The 20421-nt window shown below is 40.4% G+C and overlaps 1 protein-coding gene across 2 annotated transcripts in view; it reads left to right on the top strand.

Annotated features, from left to right (window-relative positions):
• Positions 1–11424, top strand: part of sipa1l1 (signal-induced proliferation-associated 1 like 1) — an 89819-nt gene extending 78395 nt beyond the window's left edge. The window contains exons 19-26 of one of the 2 annotated variants that reach the window (XM_031730233.2): positions 1505–1696; positions 1930–1968; positions 2505–2673; positions 3115–3349; positions 3713–3883; positions 3962–4073; positions 4594–4672; positions 7342–11424. In XM_031730233.2, coding sequence (XP_031586093.2) covers positions 1505–1696; positions 1930–1968; positions 2505–2673; positions 3115–3349; positions 3713–3883; positions 3962–4073; positions 4594–4672; positions 7342–7485 — 1141 coding nt within the window. In that variant the 3' untranslated portion in view covers positions 7486–11424. The remainder of the gene's footprint in view (positions 1–1504; positions 1697–1929; positions 1969–2504; positions 2674–3114; positions 3350–3712; positions 3884–3961; positions 4074–4593; positions 4673–7341) is intronic. The other variant, XM_039598894.1, reaches the window with a different exon arrangement.
• Positions 11425–20421: the final 8997 nt, after the last annotated feature.

Below are 20421 nucleotides of genomic sequence, written 5' to 3'. Positions count from 1 at the left end.
ACTTTTGTCCTGTCACTTTTACCTTGATAGGATAAGCAACTGATCCCTTAGCCACAATACACTAGAAAACACTCAAGTTGTTTAACATTGATTGGCAATGAATAACATAAATTGGTTCATTCAAAATATGTTTCATCTCACAGCTATGACTAATTGAGCTTCAGTTATGCATTGAGATCTGGCCTCATCCATTTTATAATTTATTATCTCAGTATTTGCCTGACTGCTGCAGTCATTATAGTGCATCAGATAACAGAAATAATCTTTTAAATGTGGATACAAGCACAGACATTTGTGTGTTAGTTCCTCTATTTGCCAATTTCCATTTTAAGAATCAGCTGATTAACTACAGAATTTCAACCACCCGATTGGTTTTGGAGGTTTTTCTCTTGATTTTTGTGTTTTTTGACTACAAATTAATCAAATTCACAACTTAGAAAGTTTCAGAGCTTCTTTGTTTCATGGAAAACAAAACAGTTGCAATTATGCATACATTGCATGTTGCTCCAATGAGTCTGTGACAGTTGCAGTTCCTGACCTAGCTGTGAGTATTTGACACTTACCGCTAGGTCAGGACACTTAACATGCATCTGGTGCCAATTTATTACTGTGGAAATCAGTGATTTATATGTACTGGATGCATGAAGTTTCCCTCACCATCTGTTCAGCTCCCCTGTGCTGGCACACTTCGTCATATATATTTTTCTATTATTTTATTATTCAGTTTGTTTGTTTTTTTATTAGCAGGCTAACACAGAAACAAACAAAACTATCACACCAGCAGCCAGTCCAGTTAGCATTACCAGTTAACCTGATAAGCATCTTTAGACTGGTTCAAACCTAGAACCTTTTTTACCCTCACCTAACACTCTCAAGTACTTTTATACTGCAAACTGCATCAACAGACACGTTTTTAAACATGAAGCCAACCTTAAAGAGTAATTTTAACTCCCTCTGTACATGCCAACTTTTTTTTTTTTAAGTTAAGCTAGTATGTGGATCTGAAGGAACTCCAGTGACCCACTCTTCTCATTTGAAGAATCTTAAATCACCACTAATGATAGTCACACCTCATGGCCTGGGTATCATGTGTCCAGCATTAAAACTACATTTGTATTCTGTCACAGTGATGGAGGGTTAAAAAAAAAGGGGGGGGGCAGAATGAGCTTGCCAAGACTGGCTTGACCGCAGGTGATACTTTCATATAGTTTTCCATTTATAAATGAATAATATATGCCCTACCTCAAAATTCCTTGATGAAAGATGTCGCACTGCTGAATTTTGTATTACTGCTTGACCTAAGACCAAGCTTGACTTCTTAAAACGTAAAAACATTAAGATTCTTGCCTAAATAATGCACAGATCTGGGTTTAAAAGAACAAGCCTGTCTTTGCTTTAAGATGTATTTTTTTTGTTGTTGTTTTTTAGTGAGGATTATGATGCAAGTTGTGTACATATGTTTCATTACTATTTCCACGTCCTGTTCGTTTCCTCTGTCCATCAGTGCTCGCCACTCGGGCCACAGCTCTCCCAGAGAGGAGTCATCCTCTTCGGCAACCTCCCCTTCATCTCAGTCCTCAGTGTCCCCTGGGCCCAAGAGCTTCTACCCGCGCCAAGGAGCTCAGTCCAAGTACCTGATTGGTTGGAGGAAGCCCGGCTCCACCATCAATTCTGTCGACTTTGGAGATACGCGCAAGTAAGGATGAAAGGACTATACAGAAAGTAGAAAACAACGAAAGTCTTGAATTGTTATTCAAACTGTGTATTTGAGGTGTAAAAAGTTACATAAATTATTAAAGTTATATGTTATCAATAATTCCTCTAGAGGTTTTTGAGCTTTAAATGCCCCGGTAAAAGAGTTGGATGTTTTTGTCTCAGCTCAGTGTTAACTTTCACAAGAATCTGATCCTGATGATTTTTTTTTTTCAGGCTGTTGGTTAATAATGAGGAAACAGAACAAATTAACAGGTGAAAGATGTTCTGGTTTGATTTTTCTGAATTTAGCAAATCCTTCAGATGGTGGACGAATGATCACTGGGCATAGTACAGTGCATTAAAATTCACTTTATTCCCAACCACATTAGTGTCTAATGAATGATGCTTAATGTTGCCACTGTGGCTGTCTTTTTCCCCCTGCATTACTGCATTTATACTCATCGGATCAAATTGAACTTTCCTCTGATTTATAGCAATGCTTTCATTTGGCAGACTGCTTTTAATCCTACTACAACTATTACTACAATTTTTACATTAACGGTTTTCATGTAATATCATGTGCACTACTTGATTACCCCCTTGTGGCTGAAGAGAGTATTGCACTAAGTGCTACAATGCAGACCCTGAATGTGATTTATTTCTTTTTCCCCATTGAAAGGCTACATATCTTTATTTTCTGTGTCATTATATAAAACATTATCAGTGCAACATGATTTTCTCACAACTGCCTTTTTACTCACTGTGTGTGTGTGTGTGTGTGCGTGTGCGTGTGTGTGTTTGTGTCTTAGGAAATCTCCAGGAGAAAGTGGAGTAGATGTGGTTCCAACCCCAGCAGCCAGGCCATCTCTGAGAGACATGCACTCGCCCCAGACTCACGCAAAATCTACAATGGAGGAAGACGTGAAGAGGCACAGTGCTCCAGACAGTCCGCCGCCACCACGAAAACATAAAGAAAAGGTAGGTCTGCCATTAAGACCAAAAGCAGCTACTATAAAGGTTTGCACAGCTTTCAGGGAATCTGTCAGGTGAGTGGATTAAATTCACTTGCAAAGCTCAGTTTGCAGTCTTTGCTTGTTCCGTCCACCTTTGCAGCCACTTCAGCTTTTCTCAGGCAGTGGTACAATTGTAAAAGCAAAGGTCAAATATCAAACATAAAAATTGGGTGTTAATTCTCGTCTGCTTGTAGCTAGAATAGGTCATTCACCTGCACATCGTTGGGGAAAAAAATGTATTTGATGTGTGGCGAATGTTTTTTGGCAGCAGATCAAACAGGAGAGAGGCTGTAGCTGATGTCGAGCAGCACTGCAACCCCTGGTCTCACACAGGTGTCAGAGCAGACTCTGTGCAGTAGTAAATGTGATCATTAAAGTAACACCTGCTCACTTTCACCCTGCGCAGCATAGCCAGAAGTCGCCGCCAGAGCAGCCTCTCAGCCGCCGTCGCTCGCTCCATCGCACTCTATCAGATGAGAGCATTTATCGTGGCCAGCGCCTTCCCCCCCTGAGCGACACCATTCCTGAACCGGCTCTCGCCGCTGACGTTCTCTTCAGCTGCTCCACCCTTCCACGTTCGCCCACCACCCGTGGCGTGCCCCTCAGACGGCCTTCCTATAAGCTGGGAGTCAAACTGCATGGTAAGCTGGAGTAGAAGGCTGGCAACTCGCTTCATATACCGATGACATAATTTGCTGCTGAGATCCGGTTATTTCCCATTGCATAAAAGTAACAAATGCATTAGAAAATAATTAGCAGGTAAATAAAGGTGCTTTGAATTATAATGCGACGCAGCTCATTGTGTTTCCTGCAGGACTAAGAGGTGCTTATATATGCCAAGGACATACTTGGTTACCATATCTCTGAATGCTTTGTGATAATGACAGCGAAGGCTAAACCTAAGTTGTTTTATTTGTTCCTGCTGTCCCTTCTTTTCAATAAAAATGCTCAAAAGTGTGGAAAAATCACTTTTCAAAAAACTTTTCAAAAACTTAATTTAACAGGTGACCTTTCGGCATCTGACACATCATTGGTGGATTTGGTGGAGCGTCATCGTGGACCTCTCCCTCAGGAGCTCATGCCCCTCCCCTCTTCAGACAGAGACAGCCCCCTCGAATGGACACACCTGGTGGACGTGGCCAATACCTTTGAGAATGAGCGAAACACACATTATGGTATAGTTCTCCTGCTTTTACTAGTAGTTAAAGCAAACGCTTGGTATTCTTTGCCCTCACTTTTCTGTCTTCTTTCAGTCCAGAGAAGTTTTGTTTTTGGTGACTCAAATCACCGAAGCAGCGGTGCCTCCAGTCCACAGCAGTCTCACATAGAGCTGAAGCCTGTTCCACTGTCACGGCCCTCGTCTAGGTACACACAACACACACGCTGTAGTGTTAAAGCCTGTGTTAAATGTTCACATGGAAGATATGTGCAGCGAACACACGTCACCTCAGGACTGCAAACAAAAGAGAAAATTACTGTCCTATTTTCCTTCATGAAAAACAAGTTCACAAAGCAAATGAGCTAAAGCCATCCAGCTGCACAGAATGAGAAATTAAAAGATCCAGAGGTGCTGAGCAGGTTAACAGAGTACTGCCTACCTGTAATGTTGCATATACTATGTGACAAAGTTGGTTTGGTTTGGAAGTTAGACTTTTTAAAATGAAATTGATTAACTATCAGTGCAACAAAAAGAAGTTTAATGTCTAACCAGATAATACAAGAAGCAGATGGTGTGTGTACATATGTAGATTAATAACTGAATTCAGTATCCAGTAGAATTGGAATATACAGGGTAAACAGTACTGAGTTTGTTGTTAATAAAATTCCACTTGAAAGATGTATGCAGTGTTTACTCAGGTTGACTTTGTTTCTTTTCTTGCCGCAGTGAGGGACATATAGGGCTGGAGAGGAAAGTGACTAAGCTGGAGGCCATGGTGAAGATGCTTCAGGAGGACCTGAAGAAGGTGAGACGGAACCTAAAACATGACACACAGTTTGAATAAATATATACAGTCCTGCAAAAAAAAATATAAATATATATATATATAGCATGATACAAAATGCATACAAGCAGAACATGCCAATCAGGATGAGCTTTAACTTTGACCGGGTCAAAGCAACACCATTTTTTTTCTTTTTCTTTTTTTCCTTTTTTTTAGCCGTTCAGCTTTAGCTGTTCAGCTTTAGCTGTGGGACAGAGAGCCTCACATTTGACTCTAGAATATTTTAGTATACAGTGGAGTTCATGGACAAATCAAAAGCTGGTTCCCAGGTCGTGTGGCTGCAAAATAAGCCCAAAACATCACCCATCACCTAACCTGACGCTCTGTTTGGTTTTTGCCAAATGTGGTGCTGTGGGTTAAGGCCCAACAGGTCCCATTTTATTCCAATCTGTCTAAAGGACATTGTTCCAGGAGTGAAGGCTTTCATTTGGGAACCCTTCAAACAGCCATAGATGTTGAGTCTTCTAATTGTGCTGTCATGAACTTTATCGTTTAACATGCTAATTGAGGCCTGTAGCTCCAGGGTTTTTTGAAGTTTCTCTGAGCGTTACTCGGTCTGACCTTGAGGTGAATTTGTTGGGACATTCAGTTCTGGAAAGATTGGCAGCTGTTTTGAATATTTTCCATTTGAGCATAATCTTTCTCACTGTCGAGTGACGGTCTTCAAATTGTTTGCAAATGGCATTGAGGGGCAGTAAGAAGTGCTTCTCTAAGATCATTGCTGATGTCTGATCAATGAAATGTTTGAATGCTCCAGCCCAGCAGACTGTCAAAAAATCTGCTTTTATAGAGGAAATTATAGAGATGCTCAAACTTACTGATGATCAGTCAAACAGATTTAGCAACACCTGGCGACACATTAACCTCCTACTGTAAGGATAAACTCGTTTTTTCACATGACTGCATTAAGTCCTGTGCAAACTTTTGCTCTGTGCTGCACTAAAAGAATCATTTTTGGTTCCCCTCTTCTTTTGAAGTGTGAATGAAAGATACAGGCTTCAGTTGCCTTTGTATGCAGTGGAGCGGGTGGTGTAAATAAATATTTTGTTTTCAAAAGGAAATACAAAGTCAGCAGTTGAGCGCTTCCATTGTTCTCTTGGGTCCACTCTGCTGCTTATGGTTGTTGCTAACTGCTGACTCAAGTTTCACTGCAGCCACTAAAATGATAACGTTTAAGGAAAAAGTTTCCCATGTTTCCTGTTCACTCATCCAGTGTTTCATAGTTCATGTCCATATTTCAGTTACTGCTTAAACAACTTTGAGAGATTTATTGTTTCAAAAAAGGCGTAATTTTTTTTAAATAAAATGAGTAGTTGATTAGTAGAAAACAAATCAGGGACAACTCAAATCAGCCACTTTATTGCTGTCAGCTTCTCAAATGCAGATGTTTGGTGATTTCCTTTGTCTTCTGCAGTAATTGGATATGACAAAAAAAAAAATCATGTTACTTTGCGCTCTCACAAAGCTCTCCTACAAATCTGTCATTACAACTAAAATGATTTATTTGATAAGAACATTATCAGCAGTGGGAAGATTCTGTTGCTGCCGTCTTTGGCTCGTGGTCCAAACAAATGCTTTTGCACACCACACAGGTCCGAACCTTATTTACAGCAAATTCTAACCATAAAGACTGCATCAGGTTATGATTTTTTATTTTTAATGCCTCATATTTGGTGGTGACGTGAAAGCAGCTGAGAGTTACGAGTATGGTGAAATACATCAAACGGCAGAGTGTAAGCAAATAGCAAAGAAGCAACAGAATACAAGACACCTCTGCCCATAGGCTGAAAATATGGCTTTATCCCTAAAATTAGCCGTAAGGTTATTAACGATATGAATAAATCATCGCCCTGTAACTTTAACATTACAGCAAAAAAGTACAAAATCTGATAGTCCTGTTAGGATATATCCTACCTTTTACCCTATGAGAGCTCGATCCAGCCTCCTACCATGCTTAATTGGAAAAGCCGTGAAGAAAAAGGATGGACTAGCACTAATCACCCCCTTCTCAGGCTTTAGAAACCATGAGTCAGGTGGTTGAATTTCGTTTATCACCTTCTAGCTCCTTCACCATCCCCTCTTTGAATCTGACCTTTTGTAACAGTGAAAAGTTTTCACTCAGAAAACTGCTGCGGTTGGAGATTCACGTGTAACGCAATTCCTGGGAAACTTTCAGCTGTCTTGTGAAATGTTGCAAAGCTGTCTACATTTCTTACTTTTAACATAACAGGAAATCAGTTTGACACCAAGAAAGCTAATACGCGCCTCTCTCACCCCAGCAGCAATCAACTGCAGCTGACTGACAGCAGCTCGCTCCAGTTTTATTGTTTCCTTCAGTGTGTTCTTTACATTCCTAGACTGAGCCTCAATATTTATGTTCATGCACCCAACTCGGAGTTTATTTCGTTGTGCTGTCTTCGGATTTAAAATGTCAGCTGATAATATCTGTTTACAAAATCACAAACTTCTATCTAGCTGCGACTCGCTGTCTGCATGCCCGAGATTTAGTTTACATAAACACAGCAGAGACCGAATTGATTGCTTAAGAAAAACTTTGTCCACTGTTAACTGCTTAATAACGGGTTAACGAAAACGAGTAATTTAACCAGACCTTTCTCCACCTTCCGCAGGAGCGGGAAGAAAAGGTGCGGCTTCAGGCTCAGATCAAGAGACTCTGGGAGGACAACCAGAGACTGCAGGAGGAGTCCCAGACCTCTGCTGCCAAGCTCAAGAAGTTCACCGAGTGGGTCTTCAACACCATCGACATGAACTGACTCCCACCTCCACATTTTAACCTACACACACGCACACAAATGCAAACATGAGCGCACACACACGCACACACACTCTGGATAAAGAGGCAGAGGAGGATCGACACTCGCGAGGAAACAGGAGATTGTTGTTGTTGGACTTGAATTATCCTGATGCTGAATCCGTCAACCATCTTCCATTGGCTTCAGCCATCAGTGGGTGATGCTGTCGACCAGTCTCGGTCTCTCCTCGCAGACCCTCTGTTAAACTTAGGAAGATGACACTCAAGAAAATGGGTGTCATTCTCACCTATGAGAGCTGTTGAATTTGTCTTTCTCTCGTGTGACAAAATCTCTTTTCTTAAATTGCCGACAAGGAGAAAGCACTTCACGCCCTCCACCTTCTAAAGAAGTCGACTTTGCCTCTTGCAGTTGTTCCAGCGGTGCACGCAAAGAAGCGCCGCCTCCTATCTGTAGATTTTGTTCCACATGGATGTGCTTCTCTTTTTAGGACATTTATTCTTGTTTTTTTTAAATGTTTTTCCCAGCAAGTCTTTTTAAATGATGCCCAGCTGCTCTAAAAGGCGACTCGAGTCCTTTATGCCAAATCTCAGCTGCCACAGGAAGGGTGTGGTGGGGTTGCAGAGACACCCAGGTGATCTGAATGAAAGTCTCTTAAAAATGGTCCCGCAAAGTCAAGACGGGTACGCCATCAATCTGCCGGTCCAGCTACTGGAACAGAAACGACCGCATGCAAACACACATACAGAAACAATCACTCTGAAACCACAAGAGCAGAGGACACGTGAGAGGTTTTCGCTTCGTTCACACCTGCGTTCCCTCCCCTGGGAGGCTGAAACCACTGGACAGTCGCTCTGGCTGTTCGACCGCAGCCACCCACACGGAAACAGGTCACTCTGCTTCAGCACAGGAGGGATTTGTACAGTTTCTCTTTTTCTTTCTCTCTCTCGATCTCTCTTTCTCTCTTCTGTGTCAGTCAAATCTGGATTACAACATCCTTTCTGTCTTCACAGCACAAACCTGACAGAGGGGGATATTTAAAAGCCATCGGCAAGCGATGCCACTTTAAAAAAAAAACAACAACAACAAAACAAAAAATACAAAAAAAAATCAACCCAGGACTGGTCCGTAGTGCTTTGGTCCATCCCAATTATATGTGTCTTAAAAGCAATAGGAAGAAGTCAGGACTCTCTTAAGAGACGCTTAAAGTGGGAAAAGATGATTTGGAGCTTACAAGGCTGCCAATTTGTGCTGCACAAGAGCCTTTATCCTTTCCCACTGAACTGTGAGGGGGGGGGAAGGAAAGTGAGAACTCTAAACATCATCCCACTGTCTGCAGAGACAGCTGCTGATTAACAGGTTCAGAGACATTAATGAGATGGAAAAGTTGGAATGTTCTTTTTTTTCCTCCCCCAGGTTTATTTATTTCCTTGTATTATAATCCAATAAATACGTTGTTCTATTCGTATAGTACAACTGACATCAGTGTTTAGTTCCTCAAGACAAACGGTCACTAGCTATATTATTTAAATGGCTTTCTTTCTTAATTCTGGCTAAAGCCTGACTTACATGGTTTTTATTCCGTATTCTGTTGTATTTTGTGGTGCCCAAGCCTGCTGTCGTGTTGCTTACAGTGCCCTCTAGTGGTGACCAGTGGAAATGTCATGATTTGTAAATGTGCTGCCAGTCACTCTGTATTTTTCTAACGCCTCTTCCGCAATCAGTCAGACATCAAACCGTGGAGGCCACACAAACAGGACAGAAGGAATAATCAGAAGCCAGCCTCGAGAGACAATCACAGGTGTATTTTTGATAAAAAAGGAGCAGACCTAAGGTGTGTGTGAGTGTGTGTGTGTGTGTGTGTGTGTGTGTGTGGATGTTGTGTCTGCAGAGCATCTATAGTTTTCCTCAGGTTCAGTTTATGTCAGGAATGTGAGGAATCAACAGAAATTGCATATGTGGCTATCTGTTAGGAGGGAGCTACAGTATCAGCTGTACCCACGTGTGTGTTGTCATCGTGTGAATGTACATCAGTCAATCCAGCCGTGCCTACAGTCACTTATCTTGGTCATTTACTCCGAGGCAGAGCAGGGACATGCCTTTGAAACAGCACCTGGGGAACAGATAAAAGGGAAAGGCTCTTCTCCTTCATCCTGAAAGATAAGCACACCTGGTACAGTAACACGCACGCACTCACCAGATACGATTTTAATTTGAGTTCACACTCACAGTCGTCGACTCGGCTGCGAGGCTTCATCCTTTCATTTGCTCAGATGCTTATTTCTCCTCTTCAGTCAGTCAGTCAGGCCAGCCTCCCGACACAGTGACGAGAGTATTTGTGGAAGTCTGTCTGCGTGTGTGCCTTTGCATTCAATTACTTGAGCCACTGGCCCCTGTAATACAAGTGTGCCGGAAGACCGTTGTTTTTTTGTTTTTTTTCTTCCCCCACATCACAAAGCTGCTTACAACACAAGCAAGAGCCACAGCCGGGTGTTTGACACGACAACAGGGGCGTTGAGGTCGAAGCCTAAGCGTGTCCATTTAAACTTGGTGAAAGCCTTAATTCCCCCGCGCTAAAGTTTTTGACTCGCCCCAAGTAAATTTGCATCTCACATTGATGCAATTAGAAGCCCTGCAGCGCACAGCACAAATTATCTCCCAGTCTGAATGTAAAGAGAATCTAAACGAGCCTAAAGAAATATGATGTTTACTATAACCGACATGCTCATTAAGCTCTGCAGTTTCGCAGAGACACGAGTGGACTGTTAGCAAAAGTTTTGGTTCTGTTTTAGGAATCTCCCGTCAGTCTGCGTGGACGACAGTTACACCAGTAAATGGTCAACAGCAGATTTGGTCTTTTTTTTTTTTTTTTTCCTTTCTTTTTTTATCTGTTTTTCAAGCTGGCCAGTTGTGAAAACGAGTCATCCACTAATGTGAAATCCTTGAAATATTAATGAAAAAAGGTGAGGCCTCTGGGCGCAAATGGGCCCCTATCCGTAAAGTGTTGACTGTAAATTATATACCATGTACACTGGGTTTCTGTCCAAAACTATATCGATGATTAAAATGATTAAATTAACTAAAAGCAATGTTTATATTTTATCGTAAAAGGAAAGTAGTCAAGGTTAATTTTTTTTTTTGTATTTTAAATGAAGTATGGCCAAATGACAGAACGTGCAGTGCAGATGTTTTGCTTGCATCTTTAAAAGTGTGCATCAAGTTGGATGTTAGATTCAGTTTATACAAAGTCAGAAACAAACGTCAGCCGGTCTGGGTTTTCACTCGTATTTGTTACCTTGCAGTGAACGTGGGTTTTCTCTCCTCAGCGTTGTTTTTGCTGCTTCACAGAAGGATATCAGAGATTTGAATGTTCAGATGTTCCTTTTTTTTTTTTTTTTTTGCAATATCTTATTTTTGAGATTCTTTGCACAACAATGTTTTACATTAAAAAAAAAAAACATTGTGTTTACAGGTTTTGGATATAAAAAGGGTGAATTGATGGATTCCTGTGCAACCTTGTCTAGAACGTTGCTCTGTAGTTTCCCTGCCAGTGCAGCTCCTGACAAGCAGGTGCTTTATAACGTTATTCCTCAAGCATCACTGATCAGACGAGAGGAGGTTGTATGTTGTGTAAACTGTAGGGATGCTGGGTTTCAGTGATTGAAGCAGGGGAGGAAGGTTTCCCAGAGCTCGGAGACGCAGCCCTGCACTGCTGAGTCTTGATCTGTTTTGTTTGCTCCTGCTGGAAGAACAGATGAAACGGTGAGGTGATCCGCTCTGACTGGAAACAAAGCACACTATTTTAAGAGGACCATACGTTTTAAACAATTGAAAATACTGTTTACATCCCAGATCCATTGTCTTTGTAAAATGTAAAGGTATGAATAAGACATTTGCAGTGATCACAGTATTAAGGTTTCTGAAATAAATAAATGAATGCTGTGTCGATTTGTGGTGCTGTCAGTTTATTTGTGTATCGTAGATATTGGAATACCCTCACTTGCCTTTATCGGTTATCATTTTCCTCACTGGTGCATACAGCAGTAAGAGCAACACTAGTCAGCACATATACACTCATGCCACTTTATTAGGTACACCTGTACACCTGCATGTGTAAGGAGATGTCTAATCAGTGCATTTAGATTTGAAGCTTGTGTGTAATTTCAGTAAAGATTGGTAAGCATTGACCTGTGCTTTCCTGGGTGTTTGGCTGCTAGTATATTCTCTAACTCACTTCCCCACACTTTAAAACTTGATGCTGACATCATTAGTCTAGTCTAGCCTGCTGTTTCTTTTCTTTCCCGTTCTCCCAACTAGTCCTAAATAAAGCCCCTCCCTCCTTCCCATCTTTGGGATGTGATGGAATTGCTGCAGACGATGTGCAAGAATGTTGCAACTGTGTGATGTCACCTAAATTAGCAAGGCGTACTTAAGGAAGTGGCCTGTAAGTGTAATGTTGTTTCAGAAACGGGCAGTCCCTCACAAATTTAACAGCTATAGGTACATAAATAACTAAGCATCTGACCAGACATCCCCCTTTAGCTCGAGGAAATCAGTCTGATTTTTGACAGTTTGAGGGCAGATACCAAAGGAAGTTTGTCACTTTCAAAGCGATGACACGTACACGACCACCTACTGCGGCAGCAGCACGTTCCCTCCAACAGATCAGCTGATCTCTGCGCCTTTTGTACCGTTTCCCTCTACATTTTGGAAAATCAAACATAGTATTAGTTCAAGCAGGGCACAAAGTGCAGCTTAGTCCTTTTCATGCTCTCTTTGAAATAACATCCTCTTTTAACTGCAGGGGTTCTGTGTGTAATTAAGTTTAGCAAATTGCACAGCTAGTCTTCCTGGGGTCCAACATTAAAAACATACACCGACACATTTTAAAAGGGAATTACAGGCACTTTAATTAAAAGCACTGCAAAAACAGTAATATGACAGTCTCATTGTGTGGATGCTTTAAGCATCCACACTATTGAGTTCCTGTTTCTCTTTATTCTTTATACTTTATTGTGTGGATGCTTTAAGCATCCACACTATTGAGTTCCTGTTTCTCTTTATTCTTTATACTTTATTATTATTATTCTAGTTGCCACTTTTTCACTTTTTTTGGCACTTAACTACTTCCACAATTTTCAGCCGATTTTCACCGTTCAAATTTTAAACTATTCTGCTATTTCTGCTAATGATCGCTATATCTTTTGGTGTTTATTACTGTTATACTTTTTAAAATATTCTACTTTTTTCCTTTAATTTGTCCCATTGAAATGAATGGGAAACTTCTGCAATTCTGCTAAATTTTGCTTGTTTTTGAAACTTAACTACTTTTTTCCTACTTTCACGTAGAACAACCATTCAAACTTTAAAATGTTCTCAAATTACTGGGCTATTCAGGAATAAATCAGATTTTCAAATCTTTTACCGTTTTATTTTTATGCCTCTTAAAGTTTTGAGTTGGAAAATTGTGATTTTTCACAAAATACATGCGTTGTTATGGTTGCTATGCACTTGGCTTCCAGTGTGCCACTGTAGGTTTCATGAGTCTTCTCTTCATGTCCGAACAACTTCTTGCTACTTGCTCAATTTTCACTCAACTTCCACAAATTATACATCAAAACGTAGGTATTTTTTGCTGGCTTTCCGAAAATGTCACCATCATTGTTGTGAGACTTATAGAATTTTGGCAAATCTCCTCAGAGCAACACAAAGTCTGAAAACTCTCCATAGAAAGTCAATGGAGAGTTTGTTCAAAATCACCGCTTGATTTCTGTAATGAGAGGCATATTCGAATCGTCATATCTCCTTAACGAAGCGAAGTTAAAACATGAGGCTTGTCCCAGTATATCTTCAGACACTCCTGACGCTCACAATTCAAGAATTTTTTCTCACCTATTACCGTTCTGAGATGAGTTACACTTGTTTGAGCGTAGGAAATTAGTCCTTCGCTCAGATTTCTTCAGATTTCAAACTCTGAAATGAACCACTTTTTTCTCTCGTCATAACTTTTTGTTGGATTTCCACAGAGACCTGAAAATTTCCATGATTGTTCACCAAAGCCTGCTGTCTCTTACGGTGAAAGAATGATATCAATACTCCAAATAGATTTAGAGTTAGAAAGCGTTGTTTGAGGGCAAGTCAAGGCAGTTTTTGCTTTGCTCTACTCAGTTATGGTGCATTAGAAGTCAAATATCTTTAATAATTCATATTTTAATGATACATTGTCAACACTTTAAGATTCCCCATCTCTTCTGAACAAAACGGTGTAAGAATGACCGTTCTAGCCCCTATAGTTAGGAAATTATGGTCATTTGTTTGAGGGGAGTCGTCATTATGAGAAATAGACTGCAAAATCCTGTGTCTCTCTGTGCTGCATGCACCTGTTTTGGCGGAAAAAGTGCACAGCCTCTCTGATTGGTGGATTTAAATTCAGCAGCTCCCAGGCTGCTTGACTGAGCTAGAAACTTACTCTCTCTCCCTGTGTGTGTGTGTGTGTGTGTGTGTGTGTGTGTGTGTGTGTGTGTGTGTGTGACAGAGAGAGAGAAAGAGAGGCGAGACAGAGTTTTTATGGGAGCATCTTATTGTATGATTTAAATTCAATATATTTAGACTGGTTGACTGAATTTGATCCTGTGTGTGTCTCTCTGTGCATGTGTGTTTCCATATGTTTCCATATTTCTGATTGTGTGACTGTTACACTTTTTTTGCTCAGTTTTTTTTCATTTAACAAGTACATTTGAAGGACCCTTAGCATGTTCAGCATTTTTTCAGCTGTCCATTTTGCTTTTCCAGTTTTTCTGTTTAAGTTATTACTATTGTGCTGAATCATACTATTTCTGCTATTTTATAAGATTTGTGCTAAATATAGTATTTCTACCCAGTATAGTATTTCTGATTAATTATAGTTTTTCTACCAAATCATATTACAGTATTTTTGCTTTTTATACCATTTTTATAGGATTTTTATATTGCTTAATATAGTATTTCTGCTTTTTATAGGATTTGTGCTTTATATAGTATTTCTGCTTTTTATAGGATTTGTGCTTAATACAGTATTTCTGCTAAATGTAGTATTTATGCTTAATCACACTATTACTATATATTTCTGCCAGCTTCCCAGCCAGCCAATCATATCTGAGGTCTGCAGTTTCTTCTCTCGTCATATCTCAGCGACGGATGTACAAAGAGTAATGAAAATCGCAGTCAAAGTACACCAAAGTCCGCTGATTCACCCAGTACAAGAATTATGCTCCTAGTCCACCTAGTTTTGGAGTTACACGATGTTTTGTAACTCCAAAAATGGCGCTCTTTGCCTCACACCGCGATCTAATTCTGACTGCTCATCACCCTGTTTCCCAAGTGCTCACTGTCTTTCCCAGTGGCGCAGCTGGTAATGACACAGGTGTGCAACCCAAAAGTCGTGGGTTCAACTCCACCTTGGACAACATGTTTTTTCCTACAAATTAATACACTATCACAGACCACTAATTCATATTCATCATTTATTACAATTCTCAAAACTTTTTACCAGCTTTTCTAATATGGACCTCACATTCTTCTTAACACTCCATGGCACAAATACTCTTCCCTTTAGGCTCTGTGAATGTGTGTGTGTATCAATATTTCTCCCATTTTAAAGTATTACTCCTCCATAATTGGATTTCTCTTAAATCAAAGTACTTTTACTACATCTTAGTACTTCTGCTCAATCATAGTATTTCTGCTAAATCATGGTTTTTGTGCCCAGTCATCAGAATCATGTTTATTGGCCAAGTATATGTGCATACAAATACAAGGAATTTGGTTCCGGTAGATGGTGGCTCTCGAGCACAGCAATGTAAATCTCACACACACACACACACACGTATCTATATATACATTACACATGCATACACATACATACACAAAGCTGTGTAAACCAACTATAAATAACTAATCTAAACGTATATACATAAAATACAGAAATGAAATGAGGTGGAATGAATACTACAGAATGTACATAAGGTGCAGTTGCAGTCTGGCAGTGGGAGCAGTGTGACAGTTCAACTGTTTAGAAGGGAGATGGCGAGGGGAAAGAAACTGTTCCTGTGTCGGGTGGTCCTGGTCTGCAGGCTTCTGTACCGTCTGCCAGAGGGCAGCAGATCAAAAAGTCTGTGTCCAGGGTGTGAGGGGTCTGTGATGATTTTCCTGCCCGTTTCCTGGTTCTTGAGAGGTACAGATCCTGGATGGAGGGCAGGGGCGCGATGATGATCCTTTCTGCTGCCCGTACAGTCCGCTGCAGTCTGCACCTGTCCTGTTTAGTGGCTGCACCATACCAGACTGTGATGGAGGAGCACAGGACAGACTCAATGACTGCAGTGTAGAGCTGGATCAGCAGCTCCTGTGGAAGACTGTACTTCCCCAGTTGTCTCAGGAAGTACATCCTCTGCTGGGTCTTTTGAGGATGGAGTTGATGTTGGTCTCCCACTTCAGGTCCTGGGAGATGGTGGTACCCAGCAACTTGAAGATCTCCACAGTCGACACAGGGCTGTCTGATATGATGAGGGGGGCAGAGTTGAGGATGTCTCCTGAAGTCCACTGTCATCTCTACAGTTTTAAGAGTGTTCAGCTCCAGATTGTGCTGACTGCACCAGAGTACCAGCCACTCAACTCATCATAACATTTGTGTTATGTTATAGTATTACTACTAAGTGGAGAAATTTCTAAAATGTTACAGTATATGTGCTGATTACAGTATTTCTGCCAAATATAGTATTTCTGATTAATTATAGTTTTTCTACCAAATCATATTACAGTATTTTTGCTTTTTATAGGATTTTTATAGGATATTTATATTGCTTAATATAGTATTTTTGCTTTTTATACGATTTGTGCTTAATACAGTATTTCTGCTAAATGTAGTATTTATGCTTAATCATACTATTTCTATATATTTTTGCCAGGTCCTCTGTGAGGACTGAGACATTCAAATGTACATATCAGGGCCTGCATGGCTTCCCAGCCAGCCAATCATATCTGAAGTCTGCCGTTTCTTCTCTCGTCATATCTCAGCGACGGATGTACAAAGAGCAATGAAAATCGCAGTCAAAGTACACCAAAGTCCGCTGATTCACCCAGTACAAGAATTATGCTTCTAGTCCACCTAGTTTTTGAGTTACATGACGTTTTATAACTCCAAAAACGGCGCTCTTTGCCTCTCACCGCGATCTAATTCTGACTGCTCATCACCCTGTTCCCCAAGGGCTCACTGTCTTTCCCAGTGGCGCAGCTGGTAATGACACAGCTCTACAACACAAAGGTCGCAGGTTCAACTCCACCTCGAACAACACGTTTTTGCCCTACAAATTAATACACTATCACAGACCACTAATTCATATTCATCATTTATTACAATTCTCAAAACTTTTTACCAGCTTTTCTAATATGGACCTCACATTCTTCTTAACACTCCATGGCACAAATACTCTTCCCTTTAGGCTCTGTGAATGTGTGTGTGTATCAATATTTCTCCCATTTTAAAGTATTACTCCTCCATAATTGGATTTCTCTTAAATCAAAGTACTTTTACTACATCTTAGTACTTCTGCTCAATCATAGTATTTCTGCTAAATCATAGTATTTTTGCCAAATCATGGTTTTTGTGCCAAATCATCAGAATCGTGTTTATTGGCCAAGTATATGTGCAGACAAATACAAGGAATTTGGTTCGGTAGATGGTGGCTCTCGAGCACAGCAATGTAAATCTCACACACACACACACACACACACACACACACACACACACACACACACACACACGTATCTATATATACATTACACATGCATACACATACATACACAAAGCTGTGTAAACCAACTATAAATAACTAATCTAAACGTATATACATAAAATACAGAAATGAAATGAGGTGGAATGAATACTACAGAATGTACATAAGGTGCAGTTGCAGTCTGGCAGTGGGAGCAGTGTGACAGTTCAACTGTTTAGAAGGGAGATGGTGAGGGAAAGAAACTGTTCCTGTGTCGGGTGGTCCTGGTCTGCAGGCTTCTGTACCGTCTGCCAGAGGGCAGCAGATCAAAAAGTCTGTGTCCAGGGTGTGAGGGGTCTGTGATGATTTTCCTGCCCGTTTCCTGAGAGGTACAGATCCTGGATGGAGGGCAGGGGGCGCCGATGATCCTTTCTGCTGCCCGTACAGTCCGCTGCAGTCTGCACCTGTCCTGTTTAGTGGCTGCACCATACCAGACTGTGATGGAGGAGCACAGGACAGACTCAATGACTGCAGTGTAGAGCTGGATCAGCAGCTCCTGTGGAAGACTGTACTTCCCCAGTTGTCTCAGGAAGTACATCCTCTGCTGGGTCTTTTGAGGATGGAGTTGATGTTGGTCTCCCACTTCAGGTCCTGGGAGATGGTGGTACCCAGCAACTTCAAGATCTCCACAGTCGACACAGGGCTGTCTGATATGATGAGGGGGCAGAGTTGAGGATGTCTCCTGAAGTCCACTGTCATCTCTACAGTTTTAAGAGTGTTCAGCTCCAGATTGTGCTGACTGCACCAGAGTACCAGCCGCTCAACTCATCATAACATTTGTGTTATGTTATAGTATTACTACTAAGTGGAGAAATTTCTAAAATGTTACAGTATATGTGCTGATTACAGTTTCTGTATAATAGAATTTTGGCAAATCTCCTCACACCAACACAAAGTCTGAAAACTGCATAGAAAGTCAATGGAGAGCTTGTTCAAAATCTCCACTGGATTTCTCTAATGAGAGGCATTTTCAAATCGTCATATCTCAACGCAGCAAATTTAAGACATGAGGCTTGTGCCAATATATCTTCAGACACTCCTGATGCTCACAATTCAAGAATTTCTTTCTCACCTATTACCATTTGGCCATGAATTGGGTTTGTTTGAGGGTAGGAAATTCATCTCTCGCTCAGATTTCTTCAGATTTCAAACTCTGAAATGAACCACTTTTTCTCTCGTCATATCTTTTGATGGATTTCCACAGAGACCTGAAAAATTTCCATGACTGTTCACCAAATCCTGCTGTCTCTTACGGTGAAAGAATGATATCGATACTCCAAATAGATTTAGAATTAGAAAGCATTGTTTGAGGGCAAGTCAAGGCAGTTTTCGCTTTGCCTCTACTCAGTTATGGTGCATTAGAAGTCAAATATCTTCAATAATTCAGATTTTAATGATAAATTGTCAACACTTTAAGATCCCCCATCTCTTCTGAACAAAACGGTGTAAGAATGACTGTTCTAGCCCCTACGGTTAGGAAATTATAGCCATTTGTTTGAGGGGAATCCTCACTATGAAAAATAGACAGCACAAATCCTGTCTCTGTGCTGCGTGTGTGTAAAAACAGGTGCACCTGTTTTGGCGGGAAAAAGTATACAGCCTCTCTGATTGGTGGATTCAAATTCAGCAGCTCCCAGGCTATTTGGCTGCTGCTGCTGCTAGTGTGTGTGTGTGTGTGTGTGTGTGTGTGTGTGACAGAGAGAGAGAAAGAGAGGGAGAGAGGCGTTTTTATGGGAGCATCTTATTGTATGATTTAAATTCAATATATTTAGACTGGTTGACTGAATTTGATGCTGTGTCTCTCTGTGCTTGTGTGTTTCCATATGTGTCCATATTTTTGATTGTGTGACTGTTATACTTTTTTTTTGCTGATTTTTTTTCATTCAACAATTACATTTGAGGGAGCCTTAGAATGTACAGCATTTTTCAGCTGTTCATTTTGCTTTTCCAATTTTTCTATTTCAGTTATTACTATTGTGCTAAGTCATAGCATTTCTGCTGTGTGTGTGTATGACAGAGAGAGAGAGAGAGAGAGAGAGAGAGAGCCTTTTTATGGGTGTATCTTATTGTGTGCCTACTGGTGGTGGTCAGAGGGCCCGGTGGCGCCAGTGTCCAGCAGCCTCGCCTCTGTCAGTGCGCCCAGGGTGGCTGTGGCTACAACGTAGCTTGCCATCACCAGTGTGTGAATGGGTGAATGACTGGATATGTAAAGCGCTTTGGGGTCCTTAGGGACCATAAAAGCGCTTATATAAATACAGCCATTTACCATGTCCATATTTGTAATTGTGCAAGTTATTACTATTATGCTAAATTATAGTATTTCTGCTACTTTTTGGTATTTGTGCTAAATACAGTATTTCTGCTAAATCTTAGTATTATTGCTTAATCATATTATTTGAGCAAAATCATAGTATTTGAGCATATTCTTTCTATTTGTGTCATAGCATAGTATATTTGCTGAATTACAGCATTTCTGCTATGTTGTAGTATTTGTCCTAAATCACAGTATTTGTGCAATGTTTAGGTATTTTTGTTTAAATAAAGCATCTATGTAATCTTGTACCATGGTTGCTAAAATCCTGTATTTCTGAAAAGTTATCTTGTTTCTGCTAAGTTACAATATTTATTCTAATTTCTGCTGCTAAGTTCTGCTATGTTATTGTATTTCTGCCAAGTATTATGTTTTCTTTACGTTATTGCAGTTCTGCTATGTAATTACATTTTTGCTAAGTTCTTATGCTTCTGCAAAGTTATTACAATTTTTTGCAAAGGTTTTACAATTTCTGCAACTTTTCAGCTTTTTCAGCTAGTTTCAGCTGACAGCTTCAGCTTTACAGCATCCACACTGCATTTTCGCAGGAAATGCAAATTTTTCTAGTTATTATTATTCTAGTTGCCACTTTTTCACTTTTTTTGGCACTTAACTACTTCCACAATTTTCAGCCGATTTTCACCGTTCAAATTTTAAACTATTCTGCTATTTCTGCTAATGATCGCTATATCTTTTGGTGTTTATTACTGTTATACTTTTTAAAATATTCTACTTTTTTCCTTTAATTTGTCCCATTGAAATGAATGGGAAACTTCTGCAATTCTGCTAAATTTTGCTTGTTTTTGAAACTTAACTACT

This window comes from Oreochromis aureus, linkage group 15, assembly GCF_013358895.1.
Source record: "Oreochromis aureus strain Israel breed Guangdong linkage group 15, ZZ_aureus, whole genome shotgun sequence".
NCBI lineage: Eukaryota > Metazoa > Chordata > Actinopteri > Cichliformes > Cichlidae > Oreochromis > Oreochromis aureus.
Note: the sequence above shows the minus strand (reverse complement) of the source record. Positions and strands in the feature narration are given on the sequence as shown.